Source organism: Dermacentor variabilis, chromosome 2 (genome assembly GCF_050947875.1).
Source record: "Dermacentor variabilis isolate Ectoservices chromosome 2, ASM5094787v1, whole genome shotgun sequence".
Lineage (NCBI taxonomy): Eukaryota > Metazoa > Arthropoda > Arachnida > Ixodida > Ixodidae > Dermacentor > Dermacentor variabilis.
In genome coordinates this window covers 66,538,429-66,560,051 of record NC_134569.1, presented here as the reverse complement: position 1 = coordinate 66,560,051, position 21,623 = coordinate 66,538,429, and the positions used below count along the sequence as shown (strand labels likewise).

The window sequence follows — 21,623 nt, the reverse complement described above, 5'->3', positions numbered from 1 at the left end:
CGATGCCCGACCGCATAAAGCTCACCACCATCAGTGGCCTCGAATGAAGTGATTTCCCAGGCCCCCCGCAGTTCTTGGTCTTGCCTCAAGTTCTCAGCTGCCAGGATGCAACATCGATGCGAGCGCAACTCCTCTCAAAGCGACGGGAAAGCGAGCGATGCGTGGCGGTCACCAGTAAAGAACGCATTGACGGCCACACTCTTAGAAAAATGTTCGTAAATTGGTGTTAACTCCTTCGCTCACTAACACTTCATATGCGTTGCTAGATTTACACTGTCCTCCTATAGTACCGCGAGGGACCGATAATTGATGTGGATGTTCGTAAATTCAACTAACCTCAGTTCAACCTGCGATATGTTTTCCCGTGTAATGCCAATCTTAAGGATTTAACTAATATGGCTTACAATTTTTTTGAATCATGCTGAGTGAGCAAATCTGTGAGCCACAGCCACCAACGAAAGGCTTGTTTAAATCACCGTTGCCGTCGTAGAGCTAGACGAAGCCAGATCAAGTGACCAAAGCGGGCCACCGTTTTATTTGTTTTGCTAGTTGGTTCACATCGCAGACATTATGACTCCATTTTCGAGCCCTAGGTTCTAGGAATACCTGCCAGAAAGTACGTTTCAGCCATTTGGCTTTACCGCGAGGAGTGTCTCTGGCTTAAGTAAGACACTACTAACCATCATGCGAGAAGGTGATCGACATCATTACAATGGAAAAGTCAACTTAGAAATTCAACCTGAAAGGCTTGGAGCCTGTGTCCAACTTAGCAGTTGCTTAGCTACAATAAATTGCAGCTAAGAAGGAGATTTCACTATGTGTCAGCGTATGTGTACGAATAAGGTTTGTTTCTCCCTCCTTGAGTTTTGGCCTTCGGCATCCTTGAAATCCTTCCAGTGTCTTTGAACTTTGGGTCACTTTTTCTGTGCGATCCCTGTATGTTAGCAATTATACTTGTTTCTTTTTTAAGAGTATATACTTGTGCCGCAGGCCCTGGTGGTGATGCCGTGTGGTTTGCAGTGGTGTAGTTTTGCTGCTGTGATGTTTGATTTTTGTAGCGAGATGACGCGCATTTCAGGTGAACGCTGAGCGCTTGCGTGCACCGGCTGGAATTGGTCTAATACTCGAGCATATGTGCCGGGTTAATAACTGACTGGATATATTTGTCTGGCTCTCGCAAAGTGGCTTGAAGCGCTACTCGGGTATTTAAATGATATCTTTGAAGATAAAAAAATAAGAAGCAACGGCGGCCACAGTGCAATAAGCAACAGAAAGAACAACGCGGGACGAGGGTACCTTGGGGATTGTGTTGTACAACAGCGGTGATGCATGCAAATGGCCACGCGCTTTAGCTGCAATTCTCCCCCCTTAGAGAGTTTTGTCTGGGGAGGAGTTAGAGAGAAAGACAAGATAAATGTGATAAAGGTCACTTGTATGTCGAGCGTTTGTTCGGCCAATAGCATTACAGTTCTTTGTCCATACGAATTCGCTTTGCCGTTTTCAATCGCAAAGTCTGTTGCGGCGCGTTGACAGTACCAACCAGCAGGTGATCGCTCATAAATGGAACAATGCTGGTAACGAATCTAACGGGTTATAGTTCTCGCACTCTGGGCGAGTAGATAGTGTTGAATCATATAATAATAACTATATTAATAATTATATATAATTTCTGGGGTTTTACGTGCCAAAACCATAATCTGATTATGAGACATGCCGTAGTGGGGGACTCCGGATTAATTTTGTCTACCTGGGGTTCTTTAACGTGGGCCCAATGCACGGTACACGTGCGCTCTTTTTTTTTTTTTTTGCATTTCGCGCTCGTCGATATGCGGCCGCCGCTGCCGGGATTTGATCCCGCGACCTCGTGCTTAGCAGCGTAACGCCAAGGCCACTAAGCAACCCCGGTGGGTCAGGTGTCCAAATCCATGGCGCGGTGACTGGTCTCTCTCATAAACTGACGCAAATCTCAATGTGTTTGCGGAGCCGGAAGCTCGTAATGGCTGCCATGTTATATGCATTGCCTATTACCAGAAAAACGCAGTATTTGCTGAGCGTTTATGCTCAGCAAATATGATATAGACGTTTGCCATCCGGAAATGAAAATTGCAAGCTGTCAGGCTGCATCACTTGCGCGCTTTCAGTTTGAAAGAACTTCGTCGATGAATTCAAAAGATCGATCCCAACAGCTGGGCGCTGTTCTAGCGGAACCCTTTACCTATGCTGCTTCGACAGTTGCTGTCAGTTTGACAAATACCGCGTATTCTGCGCGGTAGCGAGTGAGAGTAAATGAAATGGCGGCTGATGGAGATGCCGCCACGCGCACTCCCTCACATATACATATTGTTGCTGTACGTTGATCAAACAGTAATCGAACACCGTTGTTGTCTTTTTCTTAAGTTCTTAATGAGTATGCCGTTCCGTCGGGATATATATACATATATATTATGTAGCTTTGGGTATAATAGCTTCCCTCGTGCATGCGCATGTCACCTTCGTAAGTCTCGTCTGTATACCAACAAGTGGATGGCCGTGTATACCTTTATGATTTTGGGTTCTTCTAGCTGTTCTGCACAGTGAGATGTCTGTTCGCCAAGCCTGTATATACTACAGGCGGGGCGTGACGTCAGGCAGCCGTGATTTCGGCGTGGGCATAACGCGCCGGGAATGCGCCCTAAATATGTTTCGTGTGCCATGCCGCCTTAGAGAGCTCCCGCGTTAATAGTCTTCTATTGGCGTTTGAGAGCTGCTGTTAAAATGGCCTACCTAATGTAGTCTGTGTAAGTAGCCGCCTTGAAATGAGCCAGTGTGGTCGTGCAACGGCCGATCACCAGAATGACTTCTTTGTATAGTAGCTGTCGGGAAGCATCGGCGCGATTAATTTATAACACAGCGATGGTTGAGCTTATTCGTCGAGGCCTTCTGTGACCCCAAAGTGGTACTTCCTATCAGCGTAAATTAAAAATTGGAGGACGCTTAAGCTTCGCCTTCAAGAGTGGAACGCGACAGCGTTCCCGTCGACCCGCCAAGGGGTGTAAGACAATGGGCTACGGCGCAGCGACTACGCGCAACGCATCGGACGCGGTGAGCGTCGAGCAACGCAGCGTTCGGCGCGACAACGAAATGTGCGCCTGAGCAAGCGACGCACGCCTGAGCCTTAGAAACACCGCGTATCTAAGGCAACACCGCGTTCACTAGAGGCGCTTTTGTACCGCTTTGAAGCATCGAACTCGTGGCTCAGTGGTAACGTCTCCGTCTCAGACTCCGGAGACCCTGGTTCGATTCCCACCCAGCCCATCTTGGAAGTTGCTTTTTATTTATGAAGTGCCTGCCGTGATTTATCGCTCACGGCCAACGCCGCGGACGCCGACGCCGACGACACCGGCTTTTCTGCGACACGAGCTCCTTAACGCTATCGCGTTAAAACGCGAACAATTCCGAAAGTACTACTGCCGCGTCATTCCGTATCCAGGTTCACCTTCATCTGTAACAATTCAGACCCCAAAACGCACCACGTCGGACTACTCCATGCTTAGAAAGCGGCTACGCTGTAGAGCGATCGTACTTGGCACTTTGCACGTCATTATACGCGTAACTGGCGTTCTGATCAGTTATTTTTTGTTGGCATTTCAATCTGGGGGGGTGCTGATGGTACCTCCATCGCGTCGATATAGGGGATCTACTGCATATGCGCAGTGTGCAGTTCGCGTCGCTAAGACCTTCGCTATAGTCTACGGTGCTGCTGCGTTTGCTGACGTCATGGCGGCGCGTTTTTTGTGCCGGCGTCGTTAATCGATCGCGCTCGCGAAGTCGGGAATGGTGTAAAGCGGTCGCTCTGTACATCGACTCGTGCATGTCCGGCCCCGTTCGTCTGGAATGCGTTCCAGCGTCGGACAAGCTTTTCGAGTGCCGTGCGGAATCCCTTTTGCCTCATTGCACAACATTGTATGCTGTCTCCATGAAAAAAAAAAAGCAGAAGAAAGAAGAAGAAAAAAACAAAAGAGAGGCTGCGCTCGGCCACCAGTCCTCCTCGTGCCCGGAATGCTAAGCGGGCCCGTTGAGTCCGTGGCCTTGACTCGAGCGTAGATGTCGCACACTATATACCTGCAGCTGCGCGCCGCGCGCGTTACGCCATTGCACCCGTGGGCCTTCATTATCTCTCTTCTATTATTTTTTTGTTCTCCCCTGTTGTCTGCGCCTTTCTCGTCTGGCTTTTGTGCGGGAGCGGCGGCAATGTCACCGGACGACGTCACTAACCGCGCCTGCCTTTAATTTTTTTGCATGGGAGTCCGTTTGAAGTGGGATGCCGTTACAGGCGCCGCAGAGAATTGCGTCGCGAACGCGCGCAGGCGGCCTCCTTTTGCGTCAGGTTGGGTTTGCGCAAAAGTCTCTCCTCTTTGGATGGCGACGTGCAACGTCGCGCACCCCCCCCCCCCCCTTTATTTTTGGACGTCTGCGAAAGGATGGGAGGGGTGAAAGGTTCCTAGAGTGCAGACACCGTGATTGTCTCATTCAGCGTAAACGTCCGAGCTGTTGTTTCGTTGCAGACCAGGAGCTCACCTTACCAAAGATTTGGCCTAGCCCAATGTTGCCTCTTAGCTACGCTGACCTGGCGAGAACAGGTGCGTTGAGCGTCGAGAAAACGAACAATGTGACCCTCCCCCCCCTTCGAACCGCGTCTTTGCCACTCTCTCCAGTGGATGGCGGTGGGAAGGAGGGAAGCGGCGACGACTACGACGGGATTAAACTTTGTCCTGACTAGAACTAAAAGGCGATCCTGTCTTCTACACTAGAAAGATAAAGGGTTAGCGATTCCTTTGTGTGGGAGTAACCGCTTGTCCTATATTTAGCGCGAGCGGTCGGAACCCGCCATCTGGAGTTACATTAACTGTGACTGGCGCACGCGGAGTAAACGTACGCCATTTGGGTGCGCGAGAAAATACGAGACAAGCGGTTACTCGCTCACAAAATGAGTTACGATGGACTCTTTCGTTAACGCGGGAAGAACGGCGGTCTTTCAGAGTGTAATAAGTTATTTGCCGCCGCAGGTAACGTTACAGCGTAGTATAGTGTAGCGTAACAAATTGAAGCGACGGAAGTTTAAGAATACAAATATTGGAAAAAAATTTCACGTAAGCACAAACAAAATATTGAACTTGTAAGATAGCTGATGTCAAAGGAAATGCAGAATACACGTTCCATTGATATATAATTAAAGAATACTCGAAAAACTTGAAAAACTAATCTGCAGCGAAATGTTCTTTGGATAAAAAAAGGAAGTGGCGCCTTTTCAGTATAGGCGTCATGCAGTGAAACAGTTCCTCGACGCATTCAAGTGCAAGAACATTTGCGTCAAGAAACGTTAGCTCTTTGTTCGGCTTTGCGCTCTGCATAACACTTCTTCCAGTTTTGTAAGGATGATCAAAAAGGGCGAAATGGACACATACATAAAAACGGCCGCAAGAATCAAAAGTTGCAAGTTTAGTGCCTGTGTGCGTGAGTTTTTTTTTTTTTTTTTAATGTCTGTGCCTAGTTCGCACTTTTTCAGTCGTCCTTATGAATACCAACGTGTCCAAACTTCCACTCCAGTTTCGTCTCTTTTGCACCTTGTCGAGCTGTGCCGGTGCTGTCAGTGTCTTCGCTGTCCTCAGTGTCACTTACAAGCCATAGCACTTCCTGGACGAGTTGTACTCGCAATGACAACTGTTCAAAATGTGGCCCTCTCAGAAGATGAAGCATTTCGCGGGGCTGCTGGCAACGCTACTAAAAAATAACGAAGGCTTTTACGACAGCGATGTCAAAACAGGAAAGGAAGAGTGTTTTCCGCCAGGTTATGCGCTTCAAGATGTTGTAGTATGCAATCAGATGCTCCAGTTTGTCGATGCCGCGGGAATCGCAACATTATAGTTGTGCTGTCAGCTCGTTTCATGTTGTCAGGACGTGTCTGATGGCAGCGCGCGCAGTGGTCGTCTTGTACACTACGTGTCTGCGTCCATGGTCTTCGAGACCGCACCGGTGTACCTTCGCGAAATGTGAGCGGGAGATCTCGGAGGCCACGCATCGTCTGCCCAGCGAATGCAAGACGTTATTATGCCTCAACCACCTGACACTACCACAGTTTATCACGCGATGTAATGTCGTCCTGTCGTGCTGTTGGTGTGCGGATCACGTGCCCATCCTTCGTGATTACATTTAGCTCACTTTCTCTTCGGTTGAGGCAAAGAGCGGAGGTAGTGCACTTTCGCGATTACGTGCATAATTCCGTTCGCGCGCAGTCGCGTCAAAAATTAAAGTTTCGCCGTAAATGCTAAATCATGGTCTGATTGTCAAAGTCCCTTTCTCGGGTTAGCTGCGTATATTGATGAGGTTAGAGGTTTGCCAAATTGCTTCAACGTGATGTAATTGGAGTCTGTCACCGGTTATCGGTTTGTGTAGGCGAAGTGGTTTAAATAGTTAAGCGGATACGTTGCTGTCGCTGCACCTGATTCAGAAGTCATATACAAGTTATATGTCATTTCTTCATGGAAAATGTGTTGTTCAACTTTTTTTTTCGATTCGGTGTGCGCAAGCGAGCTAACCAGCGCTTGCCCAACCCTTATGGTGTCTTGAATCAAAGTGTCTTTTTATGAGTTTTCTCTGCGCTTGCAGTTTGGCTAGCCGTGTTACAGTGACCTATGTCGTCAGGGTAAATTGCTCTTCATTTGAATAGCGAGCAACAAACTGCCTCGCGTTGTCGCTCACCGCTCAGTAAGCACCGCCGAGCCAGTTTGGGGAGCTCCTTGGCGAGTGGAAAAAGAAAATTGAAAAGCGAGAGCGTGCAGAGCAGCACGGCCAAGGTATGACGACGATTACATTGTCACTTGATGTAGTTTTTCTCTTCTGCTTGTCGACGTTATCCCGGTCGAGCTCTGATTTTTTTTTTCTTCTTGTTTCACGCGCTGGCAGGTCCTTCCATTCAGTCTGGCCGCGTCTGTGGAGCCGGGGAATAATTAGCGTGAGAGAAATGGCAACGGAGGTGCCTGTCTGTATGGCCGGCACAATTTCCGCTTACGGTATCCTCTGCGCTTCTGCACCGCAGGCGCTAATTTACCGCTGTGTCGACCGACTCGCCTCCGCATTCATTTTTATCGTTAGTTTTCTTCTTTGTGCGCGCACCGCCGTTGCTTCTCTTGGGAGCGAACAAGTTTCGCCAAGGGCGCGTTGCCGCTTGATTCACGGTCTCCGTCCGAACTCGCTTCTGTCCGCAGTGCAGGTTTCCTCTTGCTTTTCGTTTCTCCTTCTCTGATGCACCGTGGGGCTTAATTCCGCTGTTGCGATTACGAAGGACGTTCGCTAAGTAGTGCCCGGACTGATTTGATAATATCCGTATGATTGTGGGTGAGGTATCGAATTTCCGCCCAGCGTATAGACGGGTGTTTTGGCGTATAGCCCTTATTTTGCTGTGATTGGAATATCGGATGTAGCTTAATCCGTGAGCCGTATATCGTAGCCCGAATCACTGCGCCATTCGCTTAGCGTGCCTACAATTGATTTAAGTTTGCGAAATAACGGTAGCAGACCTCCGTAAGTTCACGCACTCAGAATCTGACGCTCAGAGCACTGTTAAGAATTTGAGGTGCTCGTGCGAACAGGGATAAAGTGCGCTCGGCAAGATTGGTGGCACCCGCTTGTGTACTGGCGCTTTATGTGCGCTTTAGAGCGCGTACCGTGTTATATTAGGTACATTCTGTAGTCCACTTCTAGCGCAAGATGGATTGCGCGGGGCCAAATTATACGCAAGCGCATTTGCGAAATTCCACGTCTCCTGCATTACGTAGTAATAGGGACATCTGGAGAGGTGGCATGATGTTGGGAGGTACATAAAAGAGGTGGCTGGTCACGACCATTGTCAAGAGTCAAAATCACCTCGTATAGCCAAGTATTGATTGATTGATTGATTGATTGTGATTTTACGGCGCAAGGGCCAGTCTTGGCCAAAGAGCGCCAAACACATGATGAAATGAGTTAACAGTGGTTCATAAAATCACGGATGTAACATGACTATAAAGGGGCACAAAATCAATTGCTATAAATGCGTAAAATATATACGTACTAAAATATGACAATGACAAGTGATGTGTGCTATGGCCATAACATATATTTCGTGAAGTAATGATAATATGTATAGCTGTGCATATAGCACACTGCGCGGGTGCAGTAGCATAAAGACACGCGGTAAGCTTTCGCCTACGAGTGTGCATCTGTGCCATGGAATTCAAGCAGGCCCCGACAATACAAGCAGTCGTCTTTCAGTCGTGTCGTGCCATGTGTTCTTGCAGTTGGTGCAGGTCCGCCTGCATGTATGGTTATACTCGCGTTAACGATGCGCTTACAGGGTGACCTAGCAAGTGTTAATGACCGCTATAGTGACCGCTAATGACCGCTTTTTCTTTCTTTCTTTTGATTACTGTTTCATAATTGTATAACGGAAGGAGCGTTGCGATTAACGTTTTCCCGTTCGCGTTTCTGTAAACGCAGTCATGGTACACGGATGCCCACGGAAGTGTATATAGAACGGAGCCTATCCTTTCAGCACCGCACCATTCAGATCTTGTGGGTTCGATTGTCCGCCGTTGTCGCGATATTTACATTTACTTTCATTTAGTGTGTCCACTATCACAAATGCTATAAATAACATTGAATCGTGCTTTCTTTTCTCACTATAATTCCCGCGCACGTTCCTCGTTCTCAGCGACTCCTTTGCTGACGAAACGTCGAGCAAAGTAATACCTCAGCTCCTTCTCCCTCCTCCAGCCTTCACTGTTCTCCCTATTCTTCTTGCATATTTCAGTGGGGCAACGCGAGGGCAAATATACAAACATAACCGAACGCGTATGCTGAGTGTCCTTCGTTCGAAGTCGACGCGACCTATAGCAGCGCTAGTTTGCTCGCTGCGAGCGCACGCGTGCGTGGCTGGTTCCAGCCATAAAGTAAAGGTAACGCGTTTCCTCTGCGTTCGTGATACGTGCGTCTGCGAAGAGCGTGATCGACGTTTACGACGCTTTGGAGAGGCTGCGTTTCGAGAATCGCTGACGCGGACGCTGTTGTCGAGCTCGCCCGCCGCTTCCTTTGACGCTGTTCGCCCGAACAAAATGAAGGAAAATATACCCGAGAGTCGTGACTTCTTTGTTGTCCTTTTTCTCTCTCTCTCTTTTCTTTTCACTCATCTCGTGCCCGCCAGGAGAATTCCAAGCGCGGTGATTAGATGGTCCCGTATAAACGCGGGTGAAAGGCACTCGCCGTCTCGTCGCCGTTCCTCTCACGAATTTCACGGGTGAAACGAATTCTCGCGCGGCTGCGGCAGCAATTGTTGCGGTTCCTTCGCTACGAGGAATGTGTCGGCACGGCTCGGCAGCGGTCTGTTGTGTGGTTCGCGAATTAAGCTAGCGCGCCCCGCCGCACTTCTCTCGGTGCGGGACGCGACGTGTCTGTGCGTTAATTCCTTGCTGCGAAGGCGCGTTTGCGATGCCAAGCATTTTTATCCGAGCCGAGTGCTCCGCGCCTTCGCACTCTGCGCAAACGTCGTGCACTCCCCCCCCCCCTTCCCCTCTCCAGTGTCGTGTTCCAGACGTGACGTTGTTTCGCGTTTAGTTCCGTCTCTCGTGACGTATTTGTGTCCTTTGTTTGCGATTACGTTTTTTTCTTCTTCTTGTTATTTAAAGTTTGCTTTCTCGTTTAAGGCTGGCGCCTTCGCTACGTGGAAGGAGAGACGCGGGGAGAGATCCACACGTCCGCATGCATGCGTTCGTTCCTGTTGTTTCCACAAAGATCTCGTGGTATCGCGAATGCTTTTGTTGCTGCTTTCCGGAAGTTCGGTGTAATGAAACGTGAAAAGGAAAACAAAGAAAGCTTCACATTTAGCGCACGCCCGGTGTCTGCCTTTGACAGGCGCATGTGTGGAATTCCGTTGAGGCGTGCGCCTGTCGATTAACGCTTTGTTGCTGGCGGTGATGTTCTGGGAGCTGTCAAAATTCGCCATTGGCGCTGTTCTGTAACAGCGACATTTTGAGCCAATCAGAGTTGCCGCAGCAACCCTCTTCATCAGCCAGTCGCAGCTCACAAGATGGCGAATTCAACACCATGGCGAATGTGCAAAATAGCACCCCGTGTTGTCCAATTTCACATTTTTGCGTTTTAAGCGAAACACAGAGGGCGTTGCCCCTCTGTCAAGCAATCAGAGCTGGCAAGATGGCGGAGTGATGCCGGTGTCCACCCGGCTTCATGTGCTGTGGAACGCCGGGGCACAGTAGAGTCTTGGCCGCAGTTTTCGTCAGCGACGCATAAGTGGTAGGCACCTAAAATAGGGGCGCGAAAATATGCAGTTTAATTGAATATGCAAACTACGGCCTGGATGTATAGGCGCAGCCTCATTATCAGTGCCGAATGTAGTATTTGGCGTTTAATTAACGTGAAATGTTAGGCTTGCGTCTCTCGTCAGGAATATTCGCTTCGTACACTGCGGCTCTCATTTGAACGAGTTGGCTGGCAAGGCGCCATTCGCGCGAGCTTTATATGCAGCCCGATTGCTGCGGTACTTACTATTGGCAGCGGTTACTGTTTATAGGCTATACTGTGCAAGCGGTCGCGCCTCGTTTAGATGCCGAACGAGGAAAATGCCAGCAAACTTGAAAAAGGGAAAAAATCGAGAAGCAGACATAGGGGAAGCGACAGGAAGGTGGCTGGACCAACAACGATTTTTTCCCTTTTCAAGTTTGCCGGCATTCTCCTCGTATAACCGTGTTCCAACCAGCCCAGCAAGCAACTCCTACAGATGCTGAAGTATGGAAACTCGATTTGCCTAAGGCGGCCTTGTTGGTTTGGCGTCCTGCGGGCTGCGACGTTGTTGCGCAGGAATTTTGGCACTATTCGCGCACCTCGGATGCAGTTTGCTGCATGCATACATTGGGGGCTTTCCGCAACGTAGTGCACTTCCGGGTGTATTATTTTTAACGCATTTGTTCGACTTCACCGAATTAACCTTGGCCGCCAACATTCGGCCCTGTGGTGCACGCTTTGAAACTATAGGAAGAGCTGCAGTAGGCCACAAAAGTTTACGGCACGCTGGTTCGACGAGAAATGCAAATTTGTGCTCTGTTAATGCGCGGTCCTTCTAATATGTTGGATTACTTGTGTCTAGGTCCTGGTCGCAAAAGCTACTGCAGATTAAAGCTGTCAGGCCACGTGACCAGGGTTTGCACAAACTCCGTGTCCCGTAGACGGTCGTATAGCCGATGCTCTCGGCGTGTTCGTCAGGCAGGTATATATGCCGCCGTTAGGCCCGGCCTCCTGGACAGTGTTTGTCCGAAATGAAATTACATTCAAAGCTAACAAAAGCTGTTTCGCGTTTGCTCGCCTATTTCGCTGGACGGTTTCTCTCTTGTGGCATTTGCGAGGCAAGGGAACGATTGTACCTTAATATAGTAACCACATTTAAACTGATATATTAGCAACTGTAGAAACGAAATTCGATGGTTGAAGCATCGCTTGAAATTTATAAGCACTGACGCAGTATCACGAAATGTATAACTGATACCAGAGACTGTGCTCTGCGAAAGTGTGTTGAAGCCACGTCATAAGTTGCAAGTGGATCTCGCCTTCATAACGTACTCGTAGATCGTGCCTTTTTCGTTTAATTGAAATGAAGAAACCAGACGTAGTCATGCGAGAGTGATGACGGCTGCTCGTTTTCGCCTACGGATACATTGGTCATGAAAAGCAAAAGATACCAAACAGAGCAACGAAAGGATAAAAAGTACGCAGAGCAACGAAAGAATAAAAAGTACGCATGGACACAACGTGAACAAGGTAACTTACAGTATCTGGCTTTATATAGAAGGATACGTTCTCATATGGCGCGAAATGTCCGTGTTATGAGCGCGTTATATAAACACACTCGTTTACGTATCTGAATACAGACAAGGAGTCCTTATACAGAAGAAAATAATAAAGAAAGAGAAAATAAAATAAATTATCGTAATTATATTAAATGAATCAAATTCGACCTTGCAATGAGGAATACAGGCAGGCGACACATGTTAGTATCGCACAGCTGGCACAAGCTCTATTCGGCGGATACGCAACGCATTAAAAATGCCGGCGCGTCCGAGAATCAAGCCACACCTGCTTCGGCGCGTTGTTCATTTTCATCAGTCGGCTTTCCGCTGAAGGCACCATGAATCGATCGCAGTTTTTTTTTTTTTTTTTGGTTCGCGCTTCCCTGACTTAGTCGGCTTACATATATACAATGGTGAGGTATCGACTCACGTGCTCATAGTATCAGTGCTTGTAATTCCACAGTAATTGCCTTGTTGTTGTTGTTTCGCAAATATTGACATTATTGCTAGTCATTTCACATCTCGACGTCTGGCAACCTCTCTCACGGTTGGATACGGTTCATGTGTTAACAAATCACCATCAACGACACCCATCTGTCGAAGTGCCGCACAAAAGCATTGCTTTTGTATTGTTACCATACATATACTTCGTGTGTTGCCGAAGGGCAAGTTTCAATTTGCGATAAGAAAAAAAACACAACCCTTTGCCGAAAAGCAAGGAGCTTTGCTCCGTCCATTCGATTTTGTGAAGACGCTGCAGATTATGAAGTAAGCAGAACAATTTTGTACAATTAACAAAAAAAAAAGAAGGAACCAACTCCACCGGCATGAAATCAATGAATCGCGAGCTTCAGCAAACCGGGAAGCTTTTCGCTAATTGAACCAGACAGGCTGCATGGCGGCCTTCTCGCTTAGGCATGCATTTCCGATAAATCTAATTTGTTAACACTGTCTACCTCCGTGTAAAATTCGCCCATCCGCCAACCACGTTTACTCACGAAACATTCGACTTAATCAAGGTAAACGGCCACGTTTCCATTGTAACGGCTGGCTTCGATTTACATACGTCGCGTTTCCTTTTTACATAACCGATATTTTCGCAGCTCCCGAGAATGTGTTCGGTGCTGCATATTTGCGCATTTCCTTCCTCTTCCACTTATTTGCATATAGCAGAATTTTGCGAGATTCAGTCGGCGCTAATGTCGAATTCGGATGATCTTCTCATTTTTGATTATTTTTTAAACAAAAATATGCTTTTCAGTCGCCAATTATGATGGACTGTCGATATATATGTCAGATTTACACAGCTTTATTCCCAGGTACTCGACACTCCATTACAAGAAATACAATGTGTCATGATGCTGTTTTCTGCATTTTATGGAGCCCCAGTCATTCTAATTAGAGTAATTAAATATATTTTTTTATTGTGCAGTCAGTAATGCTGCGGTTTTGCATAAGAATACTTGAATCACCGGCTCAGAGTACATGCACAACTTAATAATTGACTGCAAGGGTTACGGGAAAACACACGCGCAAACACACACGCACGCACACACGCACGCACACAGACAATCTCCATTACGCGTATGGGGGCCGAAATGTTTTCGCGCAAATTCATTTCGCTTGATGAGCGTGGCACTGGCAGGCGTCACTTGCCTATTCTTTCACCGGCGGCTAACGAGGATCGAGTACCTTCGACGCATGTCTTTAAGCTGGCTAGGACGTTCAAAATGAGGCCGTATCTCGCTTTCGAGAAGCGGGAAGAAGTCGATGTACTACGTTGCTGTTGTTAGACGAATGTCATGCGAAGCGAAGCGCCCCGTCTCTTGTTATTCAAGTTGGGCTCAGAGCGCCGGAGGTCGGCCGTGAACGTGAAACCATTTGGACATGACAAAAAAGAAAGAAAGAAAGGAGAAAAGAGTATGAAAAGTAAAGCCAGTGAGCGGCACGCCGCGGAGAACTTCCGGTGCTATACTCGGAAGCCCATTGTACACTGTACCGATTGTGTGACGCGACAGGTGGCCAGGTGATGAGCAGACGGATCGTATGTGTCCGACACGCTCGTGCGTGACGCATCGACAACACGAGGTCCAGCTGCCGTGGCGAGCCGTTCCTGATGGGTTCGTTTGTGAATGGGGAGTATTCAGCCGCGACGTTGCTCAGAAAGAATGGACAAACGAAAACTGATGTATAGTGCTATAGCGCTTGCCTTTGGCTTTGGCTTTCTTTCTTTTCTTTTTTTGTCACTTCGCGGTCACCTGCATGATGTCTCCGGCGCTCTTAATTGCTAGCCCCTTTTTTCCCCTTTATCTTTCCGCTTCAACTTTTCGTTATTGATACCGGAAGAGGAAATAGTAAGAAGTGAAACGAACAATCCATTCACTTGCCGCCGCCGCCTCACCGGAGATGACGAGACGAGGCAAACAGATTGTTGTCTGACGACGCTTTATGGCCGTTGTGGACTCCGGGAGAGTTGTTGCCGCTCTCTTAAATTAACACTTCGAATGCAAGGCAGCAGCAGTTCGCACGTCATGACTCTCGGAGCGCTGCTCTGCACTCTTAAAAACAAAGAGAGTTCCGGGCGCTCTCTTCGGGGGCGAATCTGCTTGTCCCATATTTCACTCTCTTTTCGAGAGTAGATCGACCCTCTTTGAGAGAGAGTAGAATAACTCCTCCTGACAGAGTTTTATTACTCCACCTCCAGGGAGTGCTAGTACTCTTCCGCAGAGCGCTAACACTCTCTCCACAAGGGTAATAGTACTCCCCCCAGACCGAGTGCTTCTACTTCTTCAAACCGAGTACTTCTACTCTTCCAAGCCGAGTGTTTCTACTCCCCCAAACAGAGCGCTAGTACTCTTCCCAATAGTGTGAAGGCACGATGTAGAGCGCACTTGTCAAATTTCGCCATGCTGTTCAATTCCGCCATGACTGCGTTTTGAGTCAATCGCAGAGACCGTACTCTCCATGTTGACAATAGACGGCAAATTCTACGGTATGGTGGAATTTTACAGTTGTAGAATCGCACCCTCGCATAGATGTGGTACGAGATGTTAACGTTTGACAGTAACGTTTGTGTTTGAAGTTGTTTGATACATATATATATATATATATATATATATATATATATATATATATATATATATATATATATATATATATATATATATATATATATATATATATAATACTCGCAGAATGAAACGCGTCAATTTAGGGCTAACTAATGCGCATGCTTTCGTTTCATCGTCTGCAGTTCGTGTGACATCGCCGCAGTTTTGGCTCGTGCACTTGCATCAACTCCGTATCACGGTTATAGGCACAAGATTCGTTAGCGGCATTACATAGTACACTCTCGAGTAATTTCATATATGTGGTGCGGCATACTTAAAGTTTCTCTGTCACGTTTCATTCTGTGAGCATTGTACTGTTGTTGAAATTGTCTAGTTTTGGTTTGCTACATTGTAGAGTACTTTATATTGTTTGACATGCGCTCAGCGTTGAATTGAAGTTGTCTAATACATGAATTTTCCACACACATTTTTGATACTGTGTTCATTTGATTTTCGTAATCTTCACCAAAATTGTACTTAATTTGATGTTTTCTTTTACCTGTACCTGACGTTTCCTCGCACGTTAATTGCGTAATAAATTGCGTGTATATATGTTAACTGATGGCTGAACGCCGAGCCGATCGAGCAGAATCCTTTGTCAGGTCTGGGATCACTCTTGCACCTGATCACGTTCCTGTCTTAGGATAACGCAAATCAGTAAACCGCAGAGGTGACCCGCCGTTTTCTCTCCTTCGCAGACGAGATGGCCAACGGCCGCCTGGAGCGGTTCATCCGGCGCCACTTCCGTCCTGGCTTCGTGAAGCTCATCACGCTGCCCAAGCGCCAGGGCCTGATCCGCGCCCGGCTGACGGGTGCCCGGACTGCGTCGGGCGACGTGCTCGTCTTCCTTGACTCGCACTGCGAGGCCACCGACCACTGGTGAGCACCTTCCCGGGAGGCTGCTCTCGTGTGCGCAGCTACGGGCTGTATGTAATCTGCCCGCTTCTTGGCGCGTTCGTTGTGTATATGGCTCAATGTGCGATACGAACCACGTGCGGTTACCTTGGAGGATGGGCGCGCGACACGTCGACATGCCATGCCAGTGTGACCGGAAGAACGTGCCGTTCTGCCACGAAGTGCCTGGTTTCGGGCTCGGTTCCCTACCGCGTAGAGAATGCGCGAGCATTCCGTGTGGCGAAATCTTGCCCTACAAGCCGTATACCTTAAACGCTGTGTGTACCATCCAATAATTCTACTTGTTTCCCGTATTACTGTTACGGATACCTTGTGGAATTTATATTGAATAGTTGCGAATTACAGTGACATCCTGTAATAATTGTGCGGAATTCTTGGTCTGCGTGAGACGTTCCATCGGGAACGCGTGGTCAAAATTAGACCGAAGCTTTTCGCTATATGAGGCATTCCTTGACTCATGCTACGAGTCACCCGCATGCGCTGTAATAACGTCGCCTGCTTGTCGGCGGTGTTGGTAGCACGAATGAACCATCGCCTGCATGCGTGTTTCACGCTGTACACATAGCGAAAGTGGCTGTGAAGGCACGTTCACACCGAAGGCGGAGCGGACAAGCGGACAAGCGGATCCGCCCAAGCGGCCGCGGATTTTCCGCTTTGCGGAAATACGCGGCCGCTTGGCCGGATCGCGCCCGGATTGATTTTTTCCGCGCGGATAAGTTGGCCGCTTTGGCCGCAGCCAATTAGAACCCGACACTGCGGAAGCGCTGGTGAAGGAATGTAAACGAATGTCTTTCTCTGGGCTTTTCGCTTCTGTTATTCAAAAGCGTCAAAACGGCAAGTTGGGCCACTTGGTTGGGATTCATAGTAAGGTTTGTTACAGCGCAACACAAGACAAGGACAAAAGAAGGTATACAACGATGATACGGCGCCGTGTCTTCGCTTTATACCTTCTTTTGTCCTTGTCTTGTGTTGCGCTGTAACAAATCTTGAAAATCGACTAGACAAGTGGCGAGTAAAATGCCAGCGATCTCGTCTTCTTCGTCTGAGCTCATCTTTTTGCAGAAGTAGATAGCGGACGGGAGCGCGCCGACCCACGAAGAAAAGAATATCGAAAGTGCGCGCACAAACCCAAAGTGCCGCGAGATGGCGGCACGTCCCTGAAATTGCTAAAGAAATTGCGAAATGCCCCGCCTTCCCGGCGGCGCGGATAGCCAGACAACGCGGCCGGTCTGAACAGGCGCGGGCGCTCGCCGCCTCGTCGCTTTGAAAATCCGCTTGTCCGCTTAGACGCTCCGCTTTGTGCCTTGAATGTTGACACGGTTTGTTTTTACAGTGGAGCTGTTAAGTGATACTTTCCCCAGTATCGTGTCCGCGTGTAGAAAAAAATGCCGAAGATAGTGCAATGCCGGGTCGACCCGCAGCGGAGATGCAGTTCGCCACATACACAGCTTCGCTGGTCATCCTTCTACACAGAGTGGAAGGGCATTAATTTTTTGTCTGTTTTGCTTGTGTTTTAGTTTTCTCCTTTCTTTCTTTTTTTCTTTTTTAATTTACTGCAGCGCAAGCGAGTAAATAAAAGGTGGAGTCAAATTGAAATATGCAGTTTTGCTTTGTTCTGGTAATCGGGAACTGTCTTGCGAAATTCACTGCCTACGGCGGCTAACGTGCGCGTTTGAATTTTTTTATTGGTCATGCCGTATGCTCTTTCAACTCTGACCATCACTCACCGTGCTGGCTGTGGCGTCGCGCTGCTAAGCACGACGTCGCGGGTTCGACACCCGGCCGCGGCTGCTGCAATTCGATGGGGGCGGAATGGAAGAACGCTCGTGTACCGTGCTTTGAGTGCACGACGAAGAACGTCGGCTGGTCAGAATGAATTAATTCACAGCCCTCCATACGGCTTCTCCTATGCAGTTTCGCGACATTAAGCCTCGCATGTAAGCCTGCGACAGCGATGGACGACGAAAAACTTTTAGATGTTGCTCTTACCGCAGGAGCGACAGGCTCGTTGGCAAGCTGTTCTCAGACCACTACTGCCGCAGAATTCGATGCCGCAACGTAACATAGAGAGTTTATAATTCCGTGGGAGCTGTTCCTTCCTAATGCAGCGGTATCGGCCAGGAAAAAAAGATTCCACCTCCTTGAGCTACGGTCTTGGCGCACGGCGGCAGCCTGTGAACCGATTCGCGCGTGCCCCGTGGTAGCTCGAGCGTTACATTGCAGTGTAGAGCCTGACGTGCCGGGAGGTAATCTGCTTATATATCTTATTAAATTCCCGCTGCGCTCACTGTTCCGGTGGCCGCACTGTTAGGAGCTGCATGCAAGCAAAACGCTAAAGCCGCCAAGTTGTGTGTATGCCTATTTTTTGTTCGCCACGCAATCCGAGGACTATGCATAGCCATACAGAACACGACGAAAAAGGAAACAAATTTTCACGCAGCCTTGGTTTGGCCGCGCATAAAACTGACTCTTTCGTATTGCTTTTTTGGAGATCGAAGAAAGTGAAGCATGAAATTGCAGTCGCGAACCTACACTATACCGTGGGAAACAGGGAGGCTATAAAGAAGGAAAAGGATGCGCTGTGCATTACGCCCTGCTTTGTGCGTGCATGGAATCGGGGATGAAGGGGGAGATGAACTTTTTATTTAGGAGGAACGGCGAACCGGGGCTACAGTCGGTATAGATTCATAATTTCTATAACGTAAGCAACGAAGTCGAAGGAGATACACGAAACAACAGGACCGGCTCTCTCGTTTCGTGTCTCCCTTTCGTCTTTGCTGTTTGCGCTGTAGTAATTAGGAATCTTTTATTGTATAGCGAAGCTTTCTTTGCCTACCATCCCATGATTTGGCCCGGGTCGGTCTGCGACCTGTCTGTCGGTCACTGGTCGTGTTCTCGCCGAGTAGATTCAACCTTACTTTTAAAAAAAAAGTTTTTGTGTGCCGACCTTTTAATGCACGTGTCCATCGTATACCGTATAATTCAACAAGAGTCTTGTCCGCTCCGCTATATATTCTGGCGGGGACGTACTTCCTTTTCTTGGACTGCATTGTAGGCCGCGCTTCACCGCTGTAGGTGCCGGGTACAGAGCGCGCGAGGCTATGTCGGTGTGACCTCTTGCTTCATCTCTCGGTGGATGATAGTAGAAAACAACGATATGTGATACCTATCTTAGGTCACACAGCGCAGTGGCCTGGGGTATGAGAGACGTCGGGATGGGGATGTGAACCCTGGTATACATAAAAACGGAGCCGATGGACGCGCGCGGAACACCAATACCGCGCAGCCCCATTTCGTCGGCGGAAATCCAGCGTCAGATTGAGGCACTCTCGCGATAACGGCCATTCTTTCTCCGTTTGTTTTGAAAATACGTCGATGTTTAGGCCCAACATCGTTCCTTTTGGATGATATTGACCGGGGCTTGGCCTCGCTCCGGGAGGTGTGTGCGGCACAGGAGGTGCGCCGTCTCCTGAAATGTGCACTCGTCATTTCTGCGAATCAGATCCCCGAGCGAATGACCGTTTTACTTTCGGATTACGAACACTGCCATCAGAATGAGCTTTAGACTGCTAACATTATACTAACATATTCTTGCGCAAGGAATCTTAAGTGAGCGGCGACTGTGGAACGGCGAGTTACGACACGTTGACATGCAGATATATGGTTCTGCAGTAACAGCGCAAGATAAGTCGGCGCCTCCTCGGCTTGCACATGATGTCGCACTGGGCCGTTGCGGTGGCTCTGCTGTTACGCCTTACTGTTGATGAGTGCAAAGTCGCGTGTTAACGGTACTCTTAATAGACGAAATTAGTAGAGAGGCCAACGCTGCTGTGTTCACTGTTACCCCGGAACGTCTCCGGGACGTGGAAATTGACTCAGTCATTCACGCCGTCGACGTTGTGCCCCGAGAGTCCTGACGCCGCGATCGAGAGATACTGTAGTCAACATTCTAAGAAAAATTTGCGCCCTTTGGGACATATATTGTCTCCCAAGCAATAATCGCCGTCGTTCGTGCGCGATTTCAACCCACCGTAATTGCTCAGTGGCTATGGTGTTAGGCTGCTGAGCACAAGGTCACGGGATCGTATCCCGGCCACGGCGGCCGCATTTCGATGGGGGCGAAATGCGAAAGCACCCCTGTACTTAGATTTAGGTGCACGTTAAAGAACCCCAGGTAATTGACATTTCCGGAGTCTTCCACTACGGCGTGCCTCATAATCAGAAAGTGGTTTTGGTGCGTAAAACCCCATAATTTAATTTCTTTTTGCGCGATTTCATGCGTTCCCGGAACTTGAAAGTAACGAACAGCATGCGCGTATTAGCGTGGTATAGAGTTTCTGACAGGAAAGTAGCGAGCACAGTGTACGCAATATTGATTACGATTATTTTTGGGGGACAAGATAAGCCCCTAAGGGGTGTGATTGTCTTTTTGTGAATGGCGAGCGAACACGTGATAAAATCGCTGCCGGCCGTCTGATACCACCGCTCTCTAAAAAGCTTAAGCCCATTGGGATTTAAATATCTTGTCCCTAAGCAGTAATCGTCATCTATATCTTACGTACACTGCGTTTCTCTTTACACTCTGCGCTCGCTATACTTTCCTGTCAAAAGCGGCGTGTCACGCTGATATGCCGTCCGTGATTTGGGAGTATGCGGCGTGCGGTTATAAAGAAATGTAAGGCACTAATATTGCTTGTGGGAAAAAAGGCCCAAAGGAGCAAACGTTTTTTTAGCTATGGTGTTTGCTGCCACCTTGAGCTCCTTGAAGGCGGAAGAGAGCGGTACGTGATCTTTCTTGGAGCCATTCGGAGAGGCGGAGTCGTGGCCGCAGTGGTTCTTGCTGACGCACGGCCATTTATGCGGCAAGCAGCAATTCGAGGGCATCATGCTGGCGACAAGCCGCGAGTCGAGACGTGGTTGTCAAAGGCTCCTTGTAGAGCCACGATCAGAGCCGGGAGAGGGCGCAGGGGCTCTAAGCTGCTCGTAAAGCTCGTGTGATCACGACCGCTCCAACCACGCAACTGCATGGAGCGACTCGATGGTGGTGCGGTGCAAACGGCGCTCGAACAGGGAAGGGGGGCCTCGGAAGCGCAGATTAGGAATTGAGCAAGGAGTACGAGCGGTTTAAGTGCCGCTCGTTGAGCGCAATTTGGGAAGCGAGATTCCGCCGAGCCGGGCGAGCCAGCGATACACGTCGGGGAATGCCGTGAGCGTCGGTCCGGAAAACCGCGACGTGACGAGAAGTGCGTATGGCGTGGAAGGAGGGCAGCAGCGCGGGGACAGGAAAGCTGCGGAGCCGCCGCCGCGGGCCACATTTCTCGCTTTCCTTGCTCCGCCTTCTGCTTCTTCGCCGGTTTCTCGATTTGCCGGCCGTTGCTCATTACGGCCCCATTTTGTTTTTGTTCCAACAAAAGCAGAAAGCGCGAACAGGCTCGCCGATGGTTTTCAAGAGCACACCGCACTAGCGGACGGTCCTTTTCTTGTTATCTTTTGGTCTTGACAGCCGTTCTCCTCCACTGCCGTCCAGCATTACGAGCACGACCGGAATTCGAAGAGCGGCGAGCGCGGCTCGTGTTCCTCACCTCCTCGTCGCTCTAAAAGCATCTTTCCGGGCCAGTCCGGTAGGCCTCAACTCGTCGGCGTACCCCATGCGCGAGCCGGGCCGGTTTATGCGTGCGCGTATAACTTGTCTAATGATTTATGAATGTGTAACTCGAAAATTATTAAA

The 21,623-nt window shown here is 48.8% G+C and overlaps 1 protein-coding gene across 1 annotated transcript in view; it reads left to right on the top strand.

The window, feature by feature from the left end:
* Positions 1–21,623, top strand: part of LOC142572023 (polypeptide N-acetylgalactosaminyltransferase 1-like) — a 54,494-nt gene that overhangs the window by 9,774 nt on the left and 23,097 nt on the right. Inside the window, exon 3 of the mRNA XM_075680818.1 lies at positions 15,679–15,859. Within this exon, the coding sequence (XP_075536933.1) occupies positions 15,679–15,859 (181 nt within the window). The remainder of the gene's footprint in view (positions 1–15,678; positions 15,860–21,623) is intronic.